Raw genomic sequence first — 21,760 nt, forward strand, 5'->3', positions numbered from 1 at the left:
GTGGGTCCTGTGTTACAGTGTGTTTTATTTGGTAGGTAATAAATTATTGATGGTTTTGTGTTTGTGTAATATGTGTTTCTGTTGTCGCTGTGAGAGTTTGTGATTTTTAGTTCAGATTGGTTTGGTCTGTGTGTATTTTTGTGGTACTGAGTGATATTGTTGGTATAATCTTGTAAGTAGTTTGTGGATTATTTACATATTTGTTGTCTGGTAACTGTGTTGTTTGAAATTCGAAAATTGTGTCATTTTTTAACAAACTTCTCTTCAACTCTGTTTGATTTGTATATGGATGTATGTTTGTGCGCGATTATCTCGCGTTTGACTGAACTGATTTTGATGCGTTTTTCAGTATAATATTTTTTTGTGAAAGTTCTATATATTTCTCGACTTAAAAAAAATGTGATGCGCACTTCAACTTTTGGAGGCGGTTCCCTTTTTTATTCTACTATCAGTATTGTGCTAGTTAAAGTAAAAATCATTACTGTTACTAGCCTTAAAAAAATTATGTATCGTGGGTAACAAAGACAGACTAACGCATACACATCACACCTAAACCCGGAACTATATCATGTGAATCATAACAAAATTATTTCATTTAAAATGTGTAAATACATTTATTCTATAAAAAACAAAAAAAAAAAACAGATTGCAATTTTACATTAAATCACAATGACATATTTTAAGTATTCCTATTCCTACCTATTCCCCAGGGGGATAACCCTTTGGGGGTAGAACTGGTCTATGGCATAACGTCTACCTGTATGTCAAATTTCAGCCTGATCCGTCCAGTGGTTTAGGCTGTGTGTTGATCAATATTTCCTGTGGTTGTATGTGTTTTAAACCTACGAACGGCAAGTATAAATGTGACTTTCCCCGATATAACAAGGCCTTTGTCTAGCTAGACTACTTATAGGCTGATGATATGTAGTGATGTCTATTGAAATATTAAAAGATCATGTAAAATGGTAAAATACACATAATCTATACTAATATTATAAAGCTGAAGAGTTTGTTTGTTTGTTTGTTTGAACGCGCTAATCTCCAGAACTACTTGACCGAATTGAATAATTCTTTTTATGTTGGATAATGCATTTATCGAGGAAGGCTATAGGCTATAAAACATCACGCTATGACCAAAAGGAGCCGAGCAGAGCGGGTGAAACCGCGCGGAAGTAGCTAGTTAAAAATAAAATTCTTTATTCCAGTCAGTAACCATGGGATTTCTGAAGCTGTTGGTCTTACTAGCCGGTGCTCCATTCTTGGCTGCGGCCCCGGTAGAGAACCAAACCGACCAGGTGGTGATGTGTGATGGAGTCATCTTCCACGACGTGTACTATGACAAGGAACTCCTGTTCACCGAGCTCGGGAGACCATACAACTTGGTGATGCACAAGTAAGTGGTCCTTGTGGGGTTTGATAGTGGTCCTTTGGGTGATTAAAGGTCCTTTTGGTTCTTGTTGATAAAATGTAAGTGTATTTATTTTGTGAGGCTCTTATAACATAATTTGTGAAAAGTGGGTGTACATTATTCAGTGACATTACGTGCCATAATGTGCACTTCTGCTTATTCCTTCAGAGATAGGGGTTCTTTTTTAACCTACACCAGGAAATTTCTATTGTATCATTAAATATACAAATTCATATAACTTATTACATTCAAATCCGAATCAAAAATTTGTGGATCATAAAGAGTTGTACTGGGAACGGAATTTATGACACTGTACAGTATCCAGTAGACCAGATAAGCTGCGGACTACCTAGCGGGTTTACTAGAGATTCGGCTTGAAGGGCAGAAGTAGGAATAGGGTGGTTTTTAGTCAGTAAGAGTCTGACACTCCCTCTCGCCTCGCACAAGGCGGGAGAATCCATTGGAGGATTTTCTCCCCTTAAAAAAAGTCTGCACTAACCGTTCAGTCCGTAGTATATTTTTAAAAATTCCCTTTTTATGAGCTTTCAATATAACAGGAAACCATAGCAATTTATTACCGAAGCTTTATACAGTACATTTAATAAGTATATGTATATCATAATTCCATCATTCATTAACAGGCCGTCAATCTGACGTCACCAAATTAAAAACTTACAACAACGCTGTCGTGAATTTTATGTGACAGATTTAAATTGCAATTTTAAGCGATATCATTGGGTGGATTATTATCTTTTTGATTTGACTGCATTGTTGGTACAGTGACTGAGTTTTTAGCTGTTGAGTAACGTATTGCAGGATTTAAGTTCGACACCCTCGTAATATAAAATATGTGTCGGATCTTGCCATAGTTTTTTTTTGGGTTATATATTTTTTTAATGGAATAGGGGCTAACTGGCATACGGGCCACCTGATAGTAAGCGATTAGCGTATCCATAGACACTCATAAGATATTATGTACATTATATTTTTTTTCACCGAATTTTTGATATTATTTACCAAGCCAAAATTATTAGGACTTTGCTACAAAAAGGTACACTTTAGATGTAAATCTAAACATGTATACCCATTACAGGCATAACGTTGCGCAATAGTAATTAGAGAGAATTGAACAGAAGCAAAAGTTGACAGTCATTAGGCTGTTTGTTAATCTATTAAGGTCAGATGCCTACTTGGATACAGTTCAAGGTCACCGAAGCGATTTTGGTTTATTTGACTTTCCCAACGTATGGATTTAATATAGAATCAACCAATAAATGCTTTCATTTCAGGTTTTCAGGCATGCTCTTCTTCAGCCACACCATCCAAAATGGTACTCAAGTAGACTTCGGCATCAGGTCCTGCCATCTTGAGAAGAAAACTTGCAGAGAAATACAAGGCGTTCCCGGGGGATACGCAGTGGCTTACGACGGCGGCAACGACGATATCTACTTCGGCGGCCATGACGGCATATACAAATACAACTTCCTCACAAAAGCAGCGGAATTTTTCGCCGAAGAGGGAAAGTCTATCTGGGGATTGTTTGTCCGACGAAACTTTTACTATATCGAGTATCCCACGCAAAAACTTTTCGTGTACCAGGACGACAGTTTCGTTCAAGTAGCCGAAGCTATTAATATAGAGGTGGACCATTTCTTCGTGTCCAAGCACATCGATGTTTACTTCGCAAACAAAACAGCGTTGTACAAAGTCGATAGGCCGAACAACGAAGCCGTAGTTTTAAACGACGAGATAGTTATACGTCAGATAGTAGAGGACAGTTATGGTGACGTATATTTCTGTGCAGGTGACGGAATATATCTTGAAGATAAACCGTACCATAAACTTAAGAAGATCGCTGAGATCGATCAGGCTTTCGGCATGAGTTTCGATGATAAGGACCGTCTAATATATTCTGATAAGGATACAATATACAGACTTAATCCCAGTAAATACAGTGGACTCTGTTTGAATGCTATAATTAATCCTGAAGACAGAAACGATGAATCGTTAAGGAAGACTTTGACAAGATAATTAATTTGTTTAATGATTTAGGCTATGCAACAAAGAATGGAATGAGAATTTGTTGATCAAACGAAGGTATTGTTACTTACTATGATGCAATTATGTGTAGTGGTATGTATTGTTGTTTGGGTATGGTTAAAAGGCAAACAACTTACGGACGGACATTTTCAAATGTAGATATATGTAAATAATCCTGTTATGACTCTTTCACACTTAATACTGTTAATACACGATGTGAATGTTATTGTAAAGTATCTTTACTGTTGAATAAAAATAAGATTAGATGTTATTCTATTTGATTTCCATGAAAGTGTTAAGTGAGATATATAATGTTATTACTAGGAAAGAATCGATTAGGAAAATTGTATTTATAAACATGAGTTAGTATCCTGTAATAATTGTAGATGAATATAATGTCAACAATAAAGGCCAGATCACTCTAGACGGTGAAAGTTTTCAAACAACTATAAGACAAAATAAAGATTTTCATTCACACGGGGATGTATTTGTAATCATATTCATTGATTGTTTAGTATTGATGCAAACAATGGTTGTAGATACAAAACAAGCGATGTTTCGTAACAATTAATTAATAACACTGAGATCCTCATTGTTCGAATGTATCCGACAAAGAAACATGTGGTTGATTAGTATTAGTTCTACAATTAAATTCATTTGCAATCGTTATGGATAGAACAGTTTCTAAGATCGTGTGAGTTGCATTTCTTTTCTATGAATCTAGTGTTTTTTGTACGTTGGATATATTATTGATTTTGTCCATTTGTGATTTTAGTGTTAGTTTAATTTTATTATTTAAAATTGTGTTGTGTGCCTCTTTCATGGAAGTTTTCGTTTCTGATTTTGTGTTGTATGTTTTAAATATAGTAATTGTAACAGTATTTTAAATTTTATTTAGATTTACATTTACTTTTTGGGATTATACAAATATTACTTCATTATTTTTTTTAACTTCTATTTTTTTATTTCATTTTAGATTTCACTTTCATTTATCTTTAATTCTTAGTTTGTGCTGTGTTTTATAATAATCTTGTTCTGGAATACTAGTGCTCCCTTCAGGGTCTCTTTTATAATTTAGACTCTCTCTACTTTTAAATATGGTGCATTATTAAACGCAATCTCTTAATGTGATTGTTTAACTCCGAGGGTCTAAGCAAGCTGGTGTTTCCGTGATATTTGATAATCTACTTAATAATTCACTCCTGTGTGAGCTAGTTGACAGACTTGCTACTGAAATGTTATATAATCTTATTTTGTCTTTGAACGAAGATTAGATGCAGTGTAGTATAAGAGTGGTGATTTGGGTATCGGCCAATTTTAGGATTTACATGTTTATTTATTTTTATGGGTACTTGAAGGGATCCAGGCTCTTTTCTTCTTATTGTTTCTATTATTATTTTAAAGGGAATCGTGGTAATCGTACAAAAATTTCAAAATTTTAATACTTCTTTATAATCTGCTTTACTGCCGCTTTTATCGAGTGGTTATAAGTGCGACTGCTAGGCAAGGGGTCCCGGGTTCGATAATTTCCGGGTTGAGCAAAGAATTGCTGGGCTATTTTCGACATTTCGAAAATTTCGACGTGCCGTAATGTGCTCTTCTGCCTACTATTTCGGGAATAATTAATAATTCGGCTTTACATAATAATTAACCAGGATACCAGAAAACCAGATACTGAATTTTATTAATCTATAAATCATATAAATTCTTTTTATATCAATTAATCTGTATCCAAATTTCCAAAATTACAGGTACACCTCCGTGTTCTTCAGCATATACTTATTAATGACAGCAACAGCTCGGACAAGATCGCTACCAGAGATCGCATGCAACCGACTCAAAATAGGAGACAACTGGTATGACAGGGACACTCTCTGGGCCAACATCGGAAGACCATACAACCTGAACGTCCACAGAGGCTCCAACTCCTTATTCTTCAGCTACTCTCTACCAGAAACCTATGCTGATGTCGACTTCCAACTCGCGTACTTTAATATTGACACAAGAGAGTACCAGACCATCGCAGGCATCAGAGGCGGCTGCTCCGTCGCCATAGATCAAATGAACGACGAAGTATACCTCGGGGGAAGCGATGGCATCTACAAATACAACATGCTCACCAAACTAGCAGATTTCTACAAAGAAAAAGGCAAAAACATATGGTCTTTGTTCTATAAAAAGAATCTATTCTACATCAGCTATCCAGACCAGAAACTCCACATAGAATACGATGGAAAATTTGCAACAGTAAAAGAGTTTGAGAATTTCGAAATTGATTATTTCCACGTAAGCAGTCTTAACGTAATATATTTTGCTAACAAAACTGGTTTATATAAGTATGATAATGAGAAAATGGAGGCTCAAGTTGTAAATGAATTAATAACTGTTCGACAAATAGTTGAGGACAATGAAGGAGATACGTATATCGTGAGTAACTTTGGTATATTTGCTGATGGTAAATATGATGGGCTCAAAAAGATTTTGGACATGAAGAATATATACGGTCTAGCATTCGATAAAGATAATAATTTCATTTACTCAGATGAAAAGAATATTATTAAGCTTGTATATAGTTTAGTTGGTTGTGATAAGAAACCTGTACATTGGTAATAAACTTATGATTAGGTTCGTTATAAATGATGTTTCATTTCTTTAAATTAGGATGGAAATACATTTTATTATTGGTCTTCAAGTGTACCAATGAAGTATGGTAATGAAAATAGATAAGGAGTGTGGGAGCACCATGCTTCGACTGATACCACGGTCACAGAAAACTAACGAAACAACACTTGTGTTGGGAGAATTACCCTTTTTAATCTTTACAATCTTCGATTTTTCAACCATCCTTAAATTTCTTAATTCCTAAATTTCATCAAAATCCATTCAGTACTTTTAACGTGATTGGCGGACAAACATCCAAACAAACTTTCACATATGTACATATATACTAGTAGTATTATAAGTGTGTTGTTCAGCTTGAAATTCCTTTTACAATGGCGGTTTACTTTTATTTAATGTCAGAAATCCGTTCATATTTTATTCACTGCAATGAGAGACTTAATTAGTTTATCATAATTAAACATGCTTATGGCTGCCTTCAACTTTATATACATAAAAGGATTAAATGAGATTTACTATATTTAATGCTGACTTTTAAAACTTGAAACTGCTTATTGGTGGAGTGGACGTGGAAAAGAAGTTGTAGTATCTATTTTAAAGTCAAGCAAAGCAGTAGTAAGATATTAGTAGAATCATTTGTGATAAGGTAGAAATGTCTGATAAATCCGAATATTTTAAGCTGTGATTTTCAACTTACTTGATAATCATGGAGATTACAACAAGCCATCTCCAGGCAGAACCACTCTTTGATAAACTGAGATTTTTAACCAATTTACTAAGGAGATTATGGCAAACCCTCTTAAGTAAAGGAAACTCATACTCCAGAGGCACATAGTGGTGCATTATAACACGTTCCTAGACAAAAATAAAACAACAAAAAAACAACATCATACCAATTTCCGTAATTAATCAAATAACAGTATAAATAAATACGTAATAAATACTATGCATAACGAAACTTAATCATCAACATGATTTTAATCCGACCCGGACAGTTTCGGGTCGCTACCGAAAACAGGCGATATTTTAAAATTTAAATCCGATACGACATGGCCCAAATAATTGAAAGTATTGATACATGTATAACGTTTATATTTTTCATCATTTTGTACATGTCTTGTGTCATGTTTGGCGATTAATTTAACAATTTATTGTATTTAATTTTATTTTATTGAAATTAAATGCGATTGGATGTTGAAACACATACAACAGACGGGCCTGTAGGATTATTTAAGAAAGAATTACTAAAAATCCGGATCGGTTAAAGTATTATCAGGGATTTCGTTGTTTCAAAAATTTCAAAATATTTCGTAACTGCCAATCCTGACTAATTATAAAAGGATTTAAACATAAATAGCTAAATTATAGGCATGACTTTTTAAATAGTCAAGTTACATGGATAAACAGATTATCTCTTTAGGTAGTAAAATACGTCTCGTGGTGTGATATGTTTATTTTATCACCTGAAGTATAATATTGTATTAGCATAATATTACTTTATTTAATTCTTTTTCTTTCATATTATTATATATTATACAGATAGGATTAGATGACATACACACGGTAAAAATAAAATAAAACAATTTCAATGAGGAACGGATAAAAGGATTTAGTGAAAGGTTTAAAATAATATTTACATTATATAAATTTTCTCAGAAAAAGAAAACAATATGCATTCACACAAACCATTGACAGTAAACCGAGCGTCGAACAGCGTCGGCAAGTGTCAAGAAAAATCCTTACGAAACTTGAAAGCAAATAAACATGGCCGTCATTGTCACTTTTCTAATGATCAAATTTTAAAAAGGTAAAAAAAATATTTGTTTTTTGACACCAAGGAGGATTCTAAAGAGGGAGATTCTTATATATCAATTTACCAAAAATTTAATCTTTCTACCCCTTTATAACCACATTTTTAGTATTCCTTCACTCATTTGTTATTTAAGTCCTAAATGTTGTTAGTATACCTCCTATAATACTTATTTCAAAACGAAAGGAAATTCAGTTAAAAACGGGTATGCTACATGTGACACCTCCCTTGATTATTTTTTTATACGTTGGTATTAACAATTTACTTGAACGTAAAATTCTTTGCAATAGGTATTTAAAAAAAATGCAGAATGTCCGAAAGATTGGTTTAAAAATGGATTCACTGTGGGCGAAAATATTGGACAAAAAAAGGCCACACTCGCGGCTATTGCTAGGCTATGAATATCATACAGATTGATACCGTTTTTTTGCAAGTCACCGAATACATTCGTGAATTCAAAAGAGATTTTTTTCCGAAAAATTCGGAAGATTTTTCCACTATGCATACAGGAAACTTTGTATTGGTTCCCCGAAATAGTGTTACTGGACACATTTAGGATTCTTTTTTTGACGTAGAGAAAACTGGAATATGAATAAATCTACTATCGATGTATCACTGGTTTTTCAGAGGGAAGAATTCTTTATGTGGTCCACGAGATATTATTCCGAGTCTGGAGTGGGTTAGGTAAGACATTATTTTTTGTAGACTTATATTAAAAAAAATATTTAAGAAAAATGTTATTAATAAATCGATTTAAAAACTTATTAATCTCAAGATTATCTTATACTCTTATATATTTACTATATATTTTTATATTTAATATATAAAGCTGATGAGTTTGTTTGTTTGAACGCGCTTATCTCCAGAACTACTGGACCGATTAGAAAAAAGATTGTTGTGTTGGATAGTCCATTTAACGAAGAAGGTTATAGGCTATAAAACATCACGGTGAAACCGCGTGGAAGTACATAGTTACAAATATATACGTAGTTGACAATGAATTCAGCCACTAATAAAAATTTTATAAAAATCAGCAGTTTGTTAAAAAAATATATTCATTTCTCTGAGAATTAACAAGCAGTATGTCATGTCATGCAAATTGAATAAAATAATGAACGAATGTACAATAGCATGTATCGAATGTATTTACAGAAAGAACCAATTAGTGTACGGGATGTTACAATCAATGTAATTCTTCATTTTAATGGACAATACGGACAATTATGGACATATTGTTACAAAATAAATGCTCATTGATAACTCTTTTATTATTTATTTAACAGTTTGCAATTAGTGAAATTAATAACTTTATAACTTTTATGGGTTTAATACCTAGTTGTTATTGGTTGTTTCAGTGGATTAAAAATTTGTTGGCAACTTTTGGTCTAGGTTTTTCGTTTTGAAGTTCTTAGTTCTAGCAATATTGAATCATTTGGAGTCAGCCATAGGAGTCATAGAAAAATAGAAATAAGTACAATTGTTTGATTGATAAAGACTAGTTCTATAGAAATTTGATAAAGACTGCTTCCATAGTAATATATAAACATGAAATATTCTTGTACAAATCTGTCGATCGTACCGATATTATTAGAGGTTATTATAGAGATATTATTCAATTCCGCCAAGAGTTAATATGAGCCTTTCTTTCAGTCATTACTGCACCTGTACTTTAAAAGAGAAGTATGTATAATAAAATTAATTTACAACAAGTAAATTAATACAATGACATATTAATGAGATTTAACGTATGAAAGGACTGCAATCATGCAGAGAACTATACTCCATTATGATTATATATACAGATATGTGGACAGACATACATACATACATATATATATGTCAGACTGACGCAGTAGGCACTGCGTACTGGACAAATTAAATTAAACAATTGGGCGCTTTGCATAGTTGTACAGGCGGTCACAAAATTCAGATTAGGTGGTTTAAAATAGGAAACCTATTTTTTTAAAAACTACATGATACATATACCTATGTATTATTAAATTTGATAAACGATACTGCGATTTCACTGCTCAAGATTACATGCTGGCTTCTGGCGTAATTTGACATTAATCGATTTTTTTGTTAAACGTGGGGCAACGTTTTAAATATTTTTTCCTGTATCCTGGGTGCGTTCACACACATACAATTTCACATACACATGCCACATAGATCCGAAACAACAATTTGGGTATCACACAAAGAGTTACTCCGTGCGCGAATAAAACCCGCTACACTTTACGCGGCAGTTAGTTTCCCAACAGGCCAACCGTGTAGTCAAGTAAGTTTTCTCAAGATTTAGTTTGTAGTTACAGCGTTATTAATAATGAAATTCATAAATCTTCTTCATCATCACTAAGAATCAATTCACAGCTGAACAATGGTTCAAAAAAGTAATATTTTACTCAAAAACCCACGTTACACACTTTTGTCGACCACTGTATAGTGTTACGAACATTTTGTCCTCGTTTTTTTCATTTTAGTACCACTGTGTGGGCTTTTTCGCGTCAAAGCATGAAGTGTATTTTGGGGCTTACAGAATAGAGTTTGCCATGTAGTGCTAACTGAATGCAAATCCAAATTTTATGTAAAAAAAGAAGAAATTTTCTGTGTGTAAAAATGTGGAGGAGGAGTTTTTTGTTTGAAATTAGGTATGTAACATGATATTTACTGAAAATTACTTTAGGGATTATGTTTATTTGTTTCTTTTCAAATTGTTGCTTCTCTCTAGGATATTTTTTTGTGTCGTGTGTGGGTTAACAAACAGAATTTCTACATATTTTTTATAGTATAAGCCGGTAAACGAGCAAACAGATCACCTAATGGTTAGCAATCGTCGCCGCCCAAGGACACCCGAAACACCAGAGGCGTTACAAGTGCGTAGCTGGCCTATTAGGGGTTAGGAATGCCGAATGTGCGTTGCCGGCGTTTTGGGGGTTAGAAATTTAAGGGTTGTTGGGGAATCAGGGATTGGGAAGATTGGGAAGCGGGGTAATTGGACCTCCGATAACCTCACTCACACAACGCAAGCGTTATTTTACTTTAGTTTTTTTGTAAGGCCGTAGTGGTACCGACCGAGGCCCATTCGGGTCGATGCATGGCTATCCTGCATTAATATTATATTTGAATCCGTATAATATCTTCAAACGACGTCTTTTCCTCCAAAATCTAAGTACAGATGTTCAACCAATAAGTCCAGCAAAAAGGTATCAATTTCTTATAACGAAATAACAAAAAAGAAACATTAAGAGATTCAATTCCAAAGATAAACACACAAGAACCTAATAAAAGCGTGTTCAAAAAAAAAACTAATTTCAAAAAACAATCTGCTATTAACAAAAAGAAACACCCTCTAATTTCCTTTAGCAGAAATCACGGTCGCCATCTTGTTCAACCATTTTGTTCTGGAACGTTCGCTAAATGCCGCACTGGTATTAACTGGATGGAACTGGTTTGCTACGGTTTTTAGTTCCACCTTCCTACTTAGGTACCAGCTGGTTGAGCTCATTTTCTTTTATGAAGTTCAAGTTAGCTATAAAGTTTATGTTACTGATATAATTTTGGCTAGTATACTGTTTGTGGGGGGCAGATTTATTAGGGGGATTTTGGGTAATTGAATCTTGTATGTGTGGTTGCAGTAACTTCTTGGTTAATAAGGGTGAGATTAACCTTTACTTTATGATGTCGTGTCAAACTAGTAAAAGTGCAGTTTGACATAAAAAGATGCTTTAGTGTCCACAAAGATACTCTAGTATCTTTTTACTTAGAAACTATTCAGAGTTTAGTAGTGACGGGTGTTTTCATGGTTGTATCTACTGTAGATCCTGGCTTACAGGGGTTGCGGCGGTATGGGAAGTTGTGGCGAGCTTGTCCCATAAAAAAATAGTGATACCACAACATGATATGGATGTAAAAAAAACTAGTTTTCTCCTCTATCAGGCAAACGTAAATGATATTTATTTTGCAAATAGGTTACAATGTAACTCTTTTACACGTCAATCTTTCAAATAACTAGATGAGGCCGGCATTTCCTATCGAACTACTCAGAGAAGAAATGCCGAAACAAACTCAGAGGGAACACACAAAACGACGATTTTAGGTTTAAAAGGTATTTTTTTTAAACACAATATCTATTATAAAATTATTTTCACAGACGCCTGTACCGCAAATACTTTAGGAAAAGTAACTTATCGTGCATTTTACAGCAAATGATGTAACGCTACGTCGCCCGTACCTGAAACAATAAAATAAATATTATGAATCACTCGTGATAACGGAATGGGGGCCATTTTATGTGTCTAGCCGTAAAACTTTGGCAGAATACCACGCTTTTGATTTATATAGAGATGGATGGAAATCTTTATGGAAACTAGAGTTGTTACATGGAGTTGTTTTTAGAGGAAATATACAAATACAATAATAGAATTTGAGCAGAAATATTGTGTAGTGTAGGGTGTGAAAACTGTGCGGGTCTGTGGAGCTAGGGTAGCTCGCCGTCCGATCAGAACCAGACTCGTGTGTACGACGCGTCGCGTTCCGCGCGTGCCTCTAAGAACCATCAGACTACCATAGATTGGGCCCAGTAGGGCTGATGCTTGATCCGCAGCTGCGGACTACCTGGTTTATCGGAGCTCCGGCTCGAAAAGCAGGAATAGGAATGGGGTGATATTTAAAATCGATATTTCTTCGAAAGTATTTGTTTCAGTAAGAAAATTAAAAATACGTGTTTAATGTTTTAAATTAATCTACAAGACGCGCGGATGTTAAACGAATAAAAATTAGTCTAGTCATCTGCCCTATTATTGCACATGCATTAAACATGCATTAAAATAAAAATACCAGTAGATTAATAAAAACTTAACACTATTAGGTACTGCACGGTTGGCGCGGTGGCTGGGCAACCGGCTGCTGCGTAACGTGTAGCGGGTTCGATTCCCGCACGGAGCAACTCTTTGTGTGATCCACAAATTGTTGTTTCAGGTCTGGGTGTCATGTGTATGAGAACTTGTATGTTTGTAAACGTACACACGACGCAGGAGAAAATCCTAATGTGGGACATGGTTATTTTTTTAATCTATTAACAAAACTGACTCAATCACAAACACTGAACACCACTTTACTCAACATAGAAAAGCGAAAAGCAATTCAATTCCTCTACAAACGGGATCGATTACAAATATGCCTGTGTTTAAGCGAAAACTGCCTAAACATTGAGCAATATTGTGTAACTTTCAGTAGATTTATGAGTTTAGTTGTTCCCTACAATGTAACTAGGGTTCCGTTACAAAATAAAGTAGTACATTGTTTTAGTTTCAGCTGTACATTGTACAATCATATTGTTATTACGAGTAGTTATTAGTGTTGGTGAGTGTCGTGTGTATGTGTGTGTGTGTGTGAGCGTTTAAATGTATTTAGTTTTTGGTTTTAGTGATTATTTGTTAGTCAAAGTACATTGATTACCATTGTGATATTATTAAGTTGTTGACTGACAAGCAATAGGTGCTGGGTTCGATTCCAGTTGGTTTAGTGGACAAGAAGAAAGGCATGATGTAACTTATTCATGATAATGTGTAGTGTAAAATAATTCTAGATTTAATCCTGAAACATTTTTAGCGAATTTTTGAATTCCGATGTCATTACGTTGTTTGGCAATGACTTTTCACGTGAAATTTCTCATCACTAGTAAATTCTCTACTGTGCATATTACCATATTCAGATCCGAAAACAACAATGAATAGAAAAATAATATTGTTCTACGCGAATCAGATAATTTTGTAGCACCCATTTTCTAATGAGGTACACAATTTCCTTAAACCCTGTAAAACAACATTTGCAACAACAACAACAAGCATTCAAATACCTTTTTTTAACAAAACCTTCATGGTTCATTCAAGAAATAATTACTCGACTTATATAATTAAAGCCGTTACAAAACCAAGTGCTAATGTCTAATTAAAATAATAATTATTAAGATTATGCTAATACCAACTCTCTGTAGCTTTCATTAAGTTTCAAAATAGGTAATTCTTGTCCTGGCCTTGAGAGCTTGGGCAGCTTGCCTTGCCTTAGTGTAATGGTGCTATAACAAGTAAATAGCAAGGAATAATAGGCTTTGTTTCAAGGGTACTAGGTCGTTTTTCATTTTATTAAAATATTTTGTTAAGAAATTCTACAGTTTTTTTAGAATTTTCGAAAAATGTTTTTTTTTTTTGCTAAAAACTTGACGCTTGACAACCTGGGGGTTTACTCTAGAATCCAATTCCGATTGATCGACATTGATATTGGAACATTTCTTACTCTTGAGTGACAACACTAGCGCCTATTGCATCCGTATTGCGTGGATATATCAACGAAATCGTATTAAGTTTGGCTTTATAATCCGTACTCTGAATGCTATTTTAACAGCTACGATTGAGGTTGTATTGAATAATTATTGAAATTATATTAAATTGAAAAGCAATGTTGCAATGGTTTGGACATGTATTGTAGAAAGGATGCATGAAAGTAGATTTACGAAGGAAATATACGTCGGTAGAGGGCGCCCTAGACGGACATAAAGCGACTAGATTGGAGATATATTGAAGAAGGGCTAAATAAAACGCTTAACCGACGAGCATGCTTGAAAAGACTGATGATTGTTGATGAATCGAAAGAGGTATGTAAGAATGTAACAATGGGCGTACCATAATCTATGCCTACTCCTATGGGAGACAGGCGTAAGGTTATGTATGTAGGAGGTTCGTTCCCTCACGCGCCCCGCTTCCTCCTTAGCTAGTATGACTGCTTCGAAGAAGGAGGAGACGATTCCAGTTCTCCTCGCTCCGCACCAGGGCTTGTACCAACGAGAGGTCGCCGTCGCCGACCACATCCCTGAGGACAAGGCGGTGCTCAGCTCATGCAGGACACAGCGCTACCGTATGCTCCACCGTGTCTTCCGTTCGGTCTTCGCAGTGAAGGTTGTGTATGTATGTGTGTAAATATAGGTACATATACTCTACTTACGAAATAATATAAAAACCACACCATTGGCGTCCCACAATTAAAAGAAGAAAAAAAATACCAAATTTTTTTTTTTACCAAAAACACTTTCAGCGTGCCCCGCTTTCCTTGAAAATGATTTAATTACAATTACACTGAAAAATTATTGTTACCTTTCATTATAATGAATGTTTTTAATGTGATTTTTGTAATTATCCCGACAACAGTGTAATTAGCTGCCTAGTGAAACCGTATTTTGTTTTTCACTCATTTCTGTGTTAATTCGATTTTTTTGTTGTGTTTTTTCTAAAAGGGAACGTAATGTTTTGTATTTTTTGAGGTGTGAAACCCTAATTATATAGTGAAATAGCATTATTCAGTGGTTTAATTAGATTATTTCTCTTTTTAAATAATTCTCAGTCATTTTTATTTCGTGATAGGGGTAAACGAGAAGATGGGACGGCGCCCATGTATATTTTTTATGAAACTTGTAAATATCTGGTAGTTTTTTTTATGGATACTTAAAAGCCGGGAAACGAGCAGACGGATCACCTGATGGTAAGCAATCATAGACACCCGTAATACCAGATACACCCGCCCCGCCCATAGACCCCGTAATACCAGAGGCGGTATAAATGCGTTCCCGGCCTTCTGGGGGCTAGGAATTCGAGGATTTTTGGAGATTTGGGCATTGGGAAGATACCCCTATCTATCTTCTTAAAAAAAGACCTAAATCATGTATAAAATAAGTATACTCTAAAAAACTATACATAACCTCTCAAAGCATCCTAAAAATAAGTACTCAATCCTGCGCTACCTACACCGTTAAAGCAACGCCTGAAACTTTAGCTATACTAAATTCACGTTATGTTAATTCATTGCTATTAAATTTCAAGCAGGCGGTGAGTCGACTACCGCCATTACCATCGCTACTAAAAGCAATCTTAATGGGAATTCATATTTTGCAAACAGCATTTTTGCATCGTCTCTTAAGGGTTTGTTGAGAGATGGGCGGCGCGGTGAGCGAGGAAAGGTGTATTGAATTGATTTTTGGTGCTATACATCATCAGTACTTATCTTTTATTATAAAAGTGAATATGTGTTTGTTTGTCTATCTTTCGCTTTGTGATGGCACATTTTTATGGTACGATTTTTGTGTCTGAAGAAAGTCAGGAAGCTACAGAGACATTTTTCATTAGCTGACGTAGTGGTCATAGTTTCTGGTACCTATCATCCTTTCATCTATACATATTATTATCCTTTTTTATGGAACAAAAGACAAACAAACAGATGGATCACCTGATAGCAAGCAATCAACGCTGGAAATGTACGTGCCTTGCCTTGATGTAAAAGAAATATTTTATTTCTTAAAAACAATATAAAAAAGATGTAATAAAACCTTTATGCTTCAATTTTAAGCAACTTTACCAAAGATCTATAGTTTCTACAAAGACAATGTAGTATCCCGCTCCCGCTCCGCTTATCACAGCTCACACCCGATCACTCCAGCGTTTGTTTAAACGCTCCGTTCAAAGCGTCCATTCTCAATTGGTTTAGAACGTATCTCGACGATGCAGCCTCTTTTATTATGATGGACTTTTTACTGGTTTACAGCACAAACGTGTACCGACAGTTTTTTGTTTTAAACAAAAGTGCTTTTTCATGTTTTCTTCTTGTTAAGTTTTTGTTAAGTGTGTTCATACTCGTAGTAAGTTTTCTCTTTACTACTACTTGCTTGTCGCAGTTATTCGTGTGATTGTTAAACCTGTAATGTATGCTCTTAGGGTTTTTTTAAGGGGGAATCATCCAATGACCTCTCCCGCCTTGACAGAGAGGGAGTGTCAGGCTTTTACTGACTGAAAACCATCCCATTCTTACTCCTGCTCTTAGAGCCCCTAGGTAGTCTGCAGGTCCGGGTCAGGTATCATCCGTACTGGGCCGCATCAGTGGTTGTCTGATGTCTCGTTGAGGCGTGCCGTACATGTTCTCAGGCTGGAGTACTTATAATGATTTACTTAAGTCGTTTTCGTATTCGTATCATCGCTAACTACTTACTAGCCAAGATAGTGACTAAAAAATAAAGTACGTAGGTTATCAAACGGTCTATTCTTACCTGACTTCCCAAAGAGAATAAAGTGCTAAATTCGGCCAGCATGTTTTTTTAATAACCCCTCAGATACGTTGATCGACTTATCACAAGAGTGGGTACGTTTGTTCAATTCCCGGGCCGAACCACAAAACAAAAAATCCAAATCTAAACATTTTTTTATGAAACAACAGACAAATTCTTGTTACAAGTAACAAAGGTATAGTTAGAGCTACACTACATCCTGCTAAGCTTCATAATATCAACACAAATACTTGTTTGCATATACTTTGCTAAGCAAAGCACTAGGATTCATAATATAAAAGAGGTTCACTAGTATTTTGTATGCAAATATAGTTGCTAGCTCAGATAGATATAAGGTGGAAATTAGTGTGTAATTATTGCATGTAACGTCCGCTTGTTTGTATGATACATTTGTGTATGTTTTTGTTCTTGGTGTTGCATTTAGTATTGTTGAAATATCTCTTGATATTTTAATAATTAATAGTAAATACATAATTCGTTACGCCTTTTATTCCCGAAGGCAAAGGTGCACATTACGGTAAGTAATGCCGCTGTATAATATAAGCTCACTTTTCACCATTTGTGTTATAAGTCCCATGTAATAGGGGGTGAGCCTATTCCTATTTATTTATTGTCATAATTTTATTATGTAACTTGCCCCTTACGTCGGTTGAGGATACTTTTAATTTGGTCCTTTTCTAATATATCGCCAATCGGTCGCTATATGTCCGTCTAGGGCGCCCTCTACCGACGGCCCCATTTATATTCGCCTCGTATAATTCTAAAATTACGTTTATATATATTTCGCAACTTATTTTTTTGCACGAAGAAACTAAAACAAAAGTATGATTCTAGCCCGATGTAAGACAATAGGCTCATTTCTAAACACATGGGACCTAATATCATAAATAATGGTTGACGACCACTCCCAAAACTCTCAAGACCTAAAATTATACTAAATAACAACTCCTAACAGCCCCATAATGTGCCTTGACACACATCGTAACCCCAAAAAGCCAAGTAAACAGTTAATTTCCATCTTTAAATACGAAAATACTTACTTATGAGTGTAATAGAATGGGAACGCACATCGTCTGACCCCACACAAGGCACGTTTGCCCCAAAAAAGTACTTATATAAAGTAACAACCCCCTAGGGGTCCACAATATTATGGACCGTTAACGCATTTTTCCATACGACCCCCAATTTTTCAAGTCATAGATATATCCCCTTCAAAGTGAGCTTAGGGTGCCGTTAAAATATATTATTATGTATAAATGTATGTTAAATGTTAATGTGTTTACCTTTTTTCTTTTGTGTGTGTCATAATTTTTGGTGTGTGTCTGTGTGTGGGTGTGTGTGGGCTTGTGTTTATTTTTGTTTCGTTATTTTTAGCTGTTTTGTGGGTGTAAGTATGTTTATATGTGTAGTTATGGTTAGTTACATCGTTAGGACCTATTTTTTGGTAATGGAACAGTCTGGAATTATAACCCTTATTGTAAATTACTCGTAACTTCGATTGCACGATTGGTGCGGTGGCTGAGCAACTAGCTAGCTGCCACACAGCGTGTAGTGGTTTTGATTCCCGCTCGGAGCAACTCTTTGTGTCACAAATTGTTGTTTCGGGTCTGGCTGTCATGTGCATGTGAACGCACGTGTGTGTTTGCATACGCACCCAAGATACAGAAGAAAATCCTAGTATGTAATCAAGCACACGGATCACCTGATGTAAGCAATCGCCGCCCATGGACACCCGAAACATCAGAGGCGTTACAAGCGAATTGCTGGCCTTTTGGAGGTTAGGAATTTAATGCTTGTTCGAGTATTAGAGATCAAAAAGGGGGGTAATTGAGCCTACGGTAACCTCACTCACACGCGAAACCCAACGTAAGCGTTGTTTCACGTCAGTTTTCTGTGAGGCCGTGGTATCAGTCGAGTCGAGCCGGCCCCTTCTTGCCGAAGTATGGCTCTCCCACATCTTCAAAAATAATCCTTTGCCAACAAACAACGCTGCAAAATCAACATCACAAACATAAACAAACAAAGTCTCCGGACTTATCTCCCACAATTATATTCTCCCTATAAAACGAAATTGGTACCTACGTAGAAATTCTTCATTTCAACAATCCCAAGTATTAATGGAGAAACGCGTTTGTTTTGTAATTGTTACAGACAGACAGACTGCAAGAATGTTGATTACAATCCTAATACTATAATTTATTTCTTGGAAAAATTATGTGGTATCTTGAAGACAGTGTTTACTGTTTAGATGTGTGTGGTAATGTGTGCTTTAATTTAAGATTGGTACGGTTGAATTTTGAGTAGAAGTGGTTTTGTTTAGATTTTATAGAATTTTATGTTAATCATTATGAGTTTTTAACATAATAATGTCAAGTTTTTATTGCGTGAAGAGTACATACTAAACAAAGACTACATAATAAATCAACGCTTTGATATTGACTTTTGAACATTGTAATATTGTATCTTAAAGATACAATATTGTATCTTAAAGATACAATATTATGACTAACTCGGTAATCAATATCGAACTAACTTACAGGAAACCGACGTGATACCACGCTTGCGTTGTGTTTCGTTGTATGAGTGAAGTTACCGGAGACCCAATTAGCCCTCTTTCCAATCTTCCCAATCCCTGTTCCCCAATAACCCTTAAATTCCTAACCCCCAAAAGGCTGGCAACGCACGCGTAACACTTGGTATTTTGGGTGTCCATGGGCGGCGGCGATTGCTTACCATAAGGTGATACGTCTGTTTGTTTACCGGCTTATACTTTACTAAAAAACTCGTACCAAAGCCACAAACTATCAGTTTTTCACCATCAAAAACTCATTAACACTTAACCCACGACACTAACATTCTCAACAAAACTAACAATTAAATAAAGAAGAACTTGTCCCAATAAAATATGTCTATCTAGACAATAGTTGGAGGGCAATGTCGACCCAACTTGTTCCAACTCGTCTTATATAAAAGATATTGCAACTTTCTTTGTAATCACTTGATAATTGCTTCTAGATCTAATAAATTATCAGGAACGGACTTAGGCAGTTGCTGTTACTGAAAATACTTTAGTAAATAAATTGTTGATTAATTATAAGTATAGAAAAGTTTTTGGTTGGAGACAAATTAAGGGAAATATATATAAGTGACTATTCTAACTGTTCTTACAGATTCTATTTTTATTCGATGGGGGCGAACGAGTAGACAGATCACCTGCTGATTGATACACAACGTATGTATCTTTCTATAGATACCCATAACATTTTTTTTTAAGGTGGGAAAATCATCCAATGACCTCTCTCGCCTTGAACGAGGCGAGAAGAAGTGTCAGACTCTTACTGACTAAAAACCACACCGTTCCTACTCCTGCTTTTCGAGCCGGAGCCCCGGTAACCCGCTAGGCAGTCCGCAGCTCCGTACACCCATAACACCAGAGGTACGGGTGCGTTACTAGCCTTTTTGGGGTTCAAGGCTCTGGTGGGGTAATCACAACGCAAACGTTGTTTCATGCCGGTATTCTGTAAGGCCGTGGCAACTCCTGACACTCCCACGTGTCAAATAAAATTGAATAATAACACACTTGACTTTCACACGTCAAACACGTCGCTTACCGTGGGTGTTAAAGACATATATCTCCACAAAAATAATTGTAAGGCTCCTACAAAAACATAGGTACAAGAACTAGCCTATTTTTAGTCTCACCTAGACTAAAGCAACACGCAGGCACTAGAAATAATCTTTTTGACCTTTTCATCTAGAATTTATTCGTAGAAAATTTGAGCCACTATTTCATCGGTACTAATCCTAAAGACTTGACATTAATAATGGGATAAGTCGAGTGAGGGACCGCTTCGGTTCAGTGATTGGGAGTTTAACTGCTGAGCTTGAGGTACTACGTTAATACGTACAAGGTTTAGTATTTTTGGTGTTGATGTATTGGTTTTTACCGTCGTAAGAACTGACTCAAAAGACTAAACATTTAGGACCGTCGTAGAACGATAATTAACAGTATGTCAGACAGTACTGCTAAACAACCAGAGTCCTATTTAAAAGAGTTTGCCATAATCTCTATATTAATAAAAACCTTTGCACAACACAAGGATTTTCTCCTGTATCGTGACAAACGTAAAAATTCACACACTTCCGAAAAAAATTGTGGATCACACAAAGAGTTGCTGCGCGACTATCGAACCCGCTACACGTTGAGCGGCAGCCGGTTGCCCTGCCAATACGCCACTCTTGCAGTCAAAGCATTTTCCAGGTAACTTGCAGATCGCAGTTTAAAAGGTTCAGGTTTATCTGAAAACGCTGTTGTCTAGTCATTCTAAACTCTGCTCTATTTTATCACTATAAGATACGTAATTGGTGAATAATATCTGTAAGTCTTCTTACATATAAGTAAATCTACATTTATTACGTTTGGGGGTAACACGAGTGATACCATGCTCTCTAATCCTAAAGACCTGAAATAAATAAAAGGGCTTATGCGACTGGAAGGACCACATAATTTTGAAGCTAGTTTCATTAGACTGACTTTATTTTGGTCCTTTGGAGCTCAGAAGGTCTTAAGCTGTCTAGAATTTAGACTCTAAGTGTCTTTGTGATCTAAGATTTGTTATTCAGTGAAAGAATGGAGGTGATTCATTAAATATTCTGTTTTGTTTCTTCTAGTTTTATAGTAATTAATAATGGAATAAAGAATTGGATTGTGACGTAATTGTAAAAAGAGTGATCATGGTGGTTCTTGCTCGTTTTTCTTCATAGGAATGCAATTATA

The 21,760-nt window shown here is 35.4% G+C and overlaps 2 protein-coding genes across 4 annotated transcripts in view; one reads left to right on the forward strand and one right to left on the reverse strand.

Moving 5' to 3' along the window:
- The window catches only part of LOC118270235 (alpha-2Db adrenergic receptor), a 432,810-nt gene that overhangs the window by 39,800 nt on the left and 371,250 nt on the right, over nt 1-21,760 (reverse strand). The gene's annotated exons all lie outside the window — the stretch shown is intronic.
- Nucleotides 1,206-6,080, forward strand: LOC118270236 (ommochrome-binding protein). Of its 3 annotated transcripts, XR_004783198.2 has the most exons (3): nt 1,206-1,393; nt 2,698-3,505; nt 5,200-5,347. XR_004783198.2 is itself a non-coding variant. In XM_035585690.2 (2 exons), the coding sequence occupies exons 1-2, from the start codon at nt 1,215-1,217 to the stop codon at nt 3,437-3,439; spliced, it is 921 nt and encodes a 306-aa protein (XP_035441583.2). In that variant the 5' UTR covers nt 1,206-1,214; the 3' UTR covers nt 3,440-4,101. The 3 variants fall into 3 exon arrangements, 2 of the variants coding, with proteins under 2 accessions (XP_035441583.2, XP_035441584.1); XM_035585690.2 differs by lacking the exon at nt 5,200-5,347 and having other exon boundaries at nt 2,698-4,101; XM_035585691.2 differs by lacking the exon at nt 1,206-1,393 and having other exon boundaries at nt 3,443-4,142; nt 5,200-6,080.

Source organism: Spodoptera frugiperda, chromosome 13, assembly GCF_023101765.2.
Source record: "Spodoptera frugiperda isolate SF20-4 chromosome 13, AGI-APGP_CSIRO_Sfru_2.0, whole genome shotgun sequence".
NCBI lineage: Eukaryota > Metazoa > Arthropoda > Insecta > Lepidoptera > Noctuidae > Spodoptera > Spodoptera frugiperda.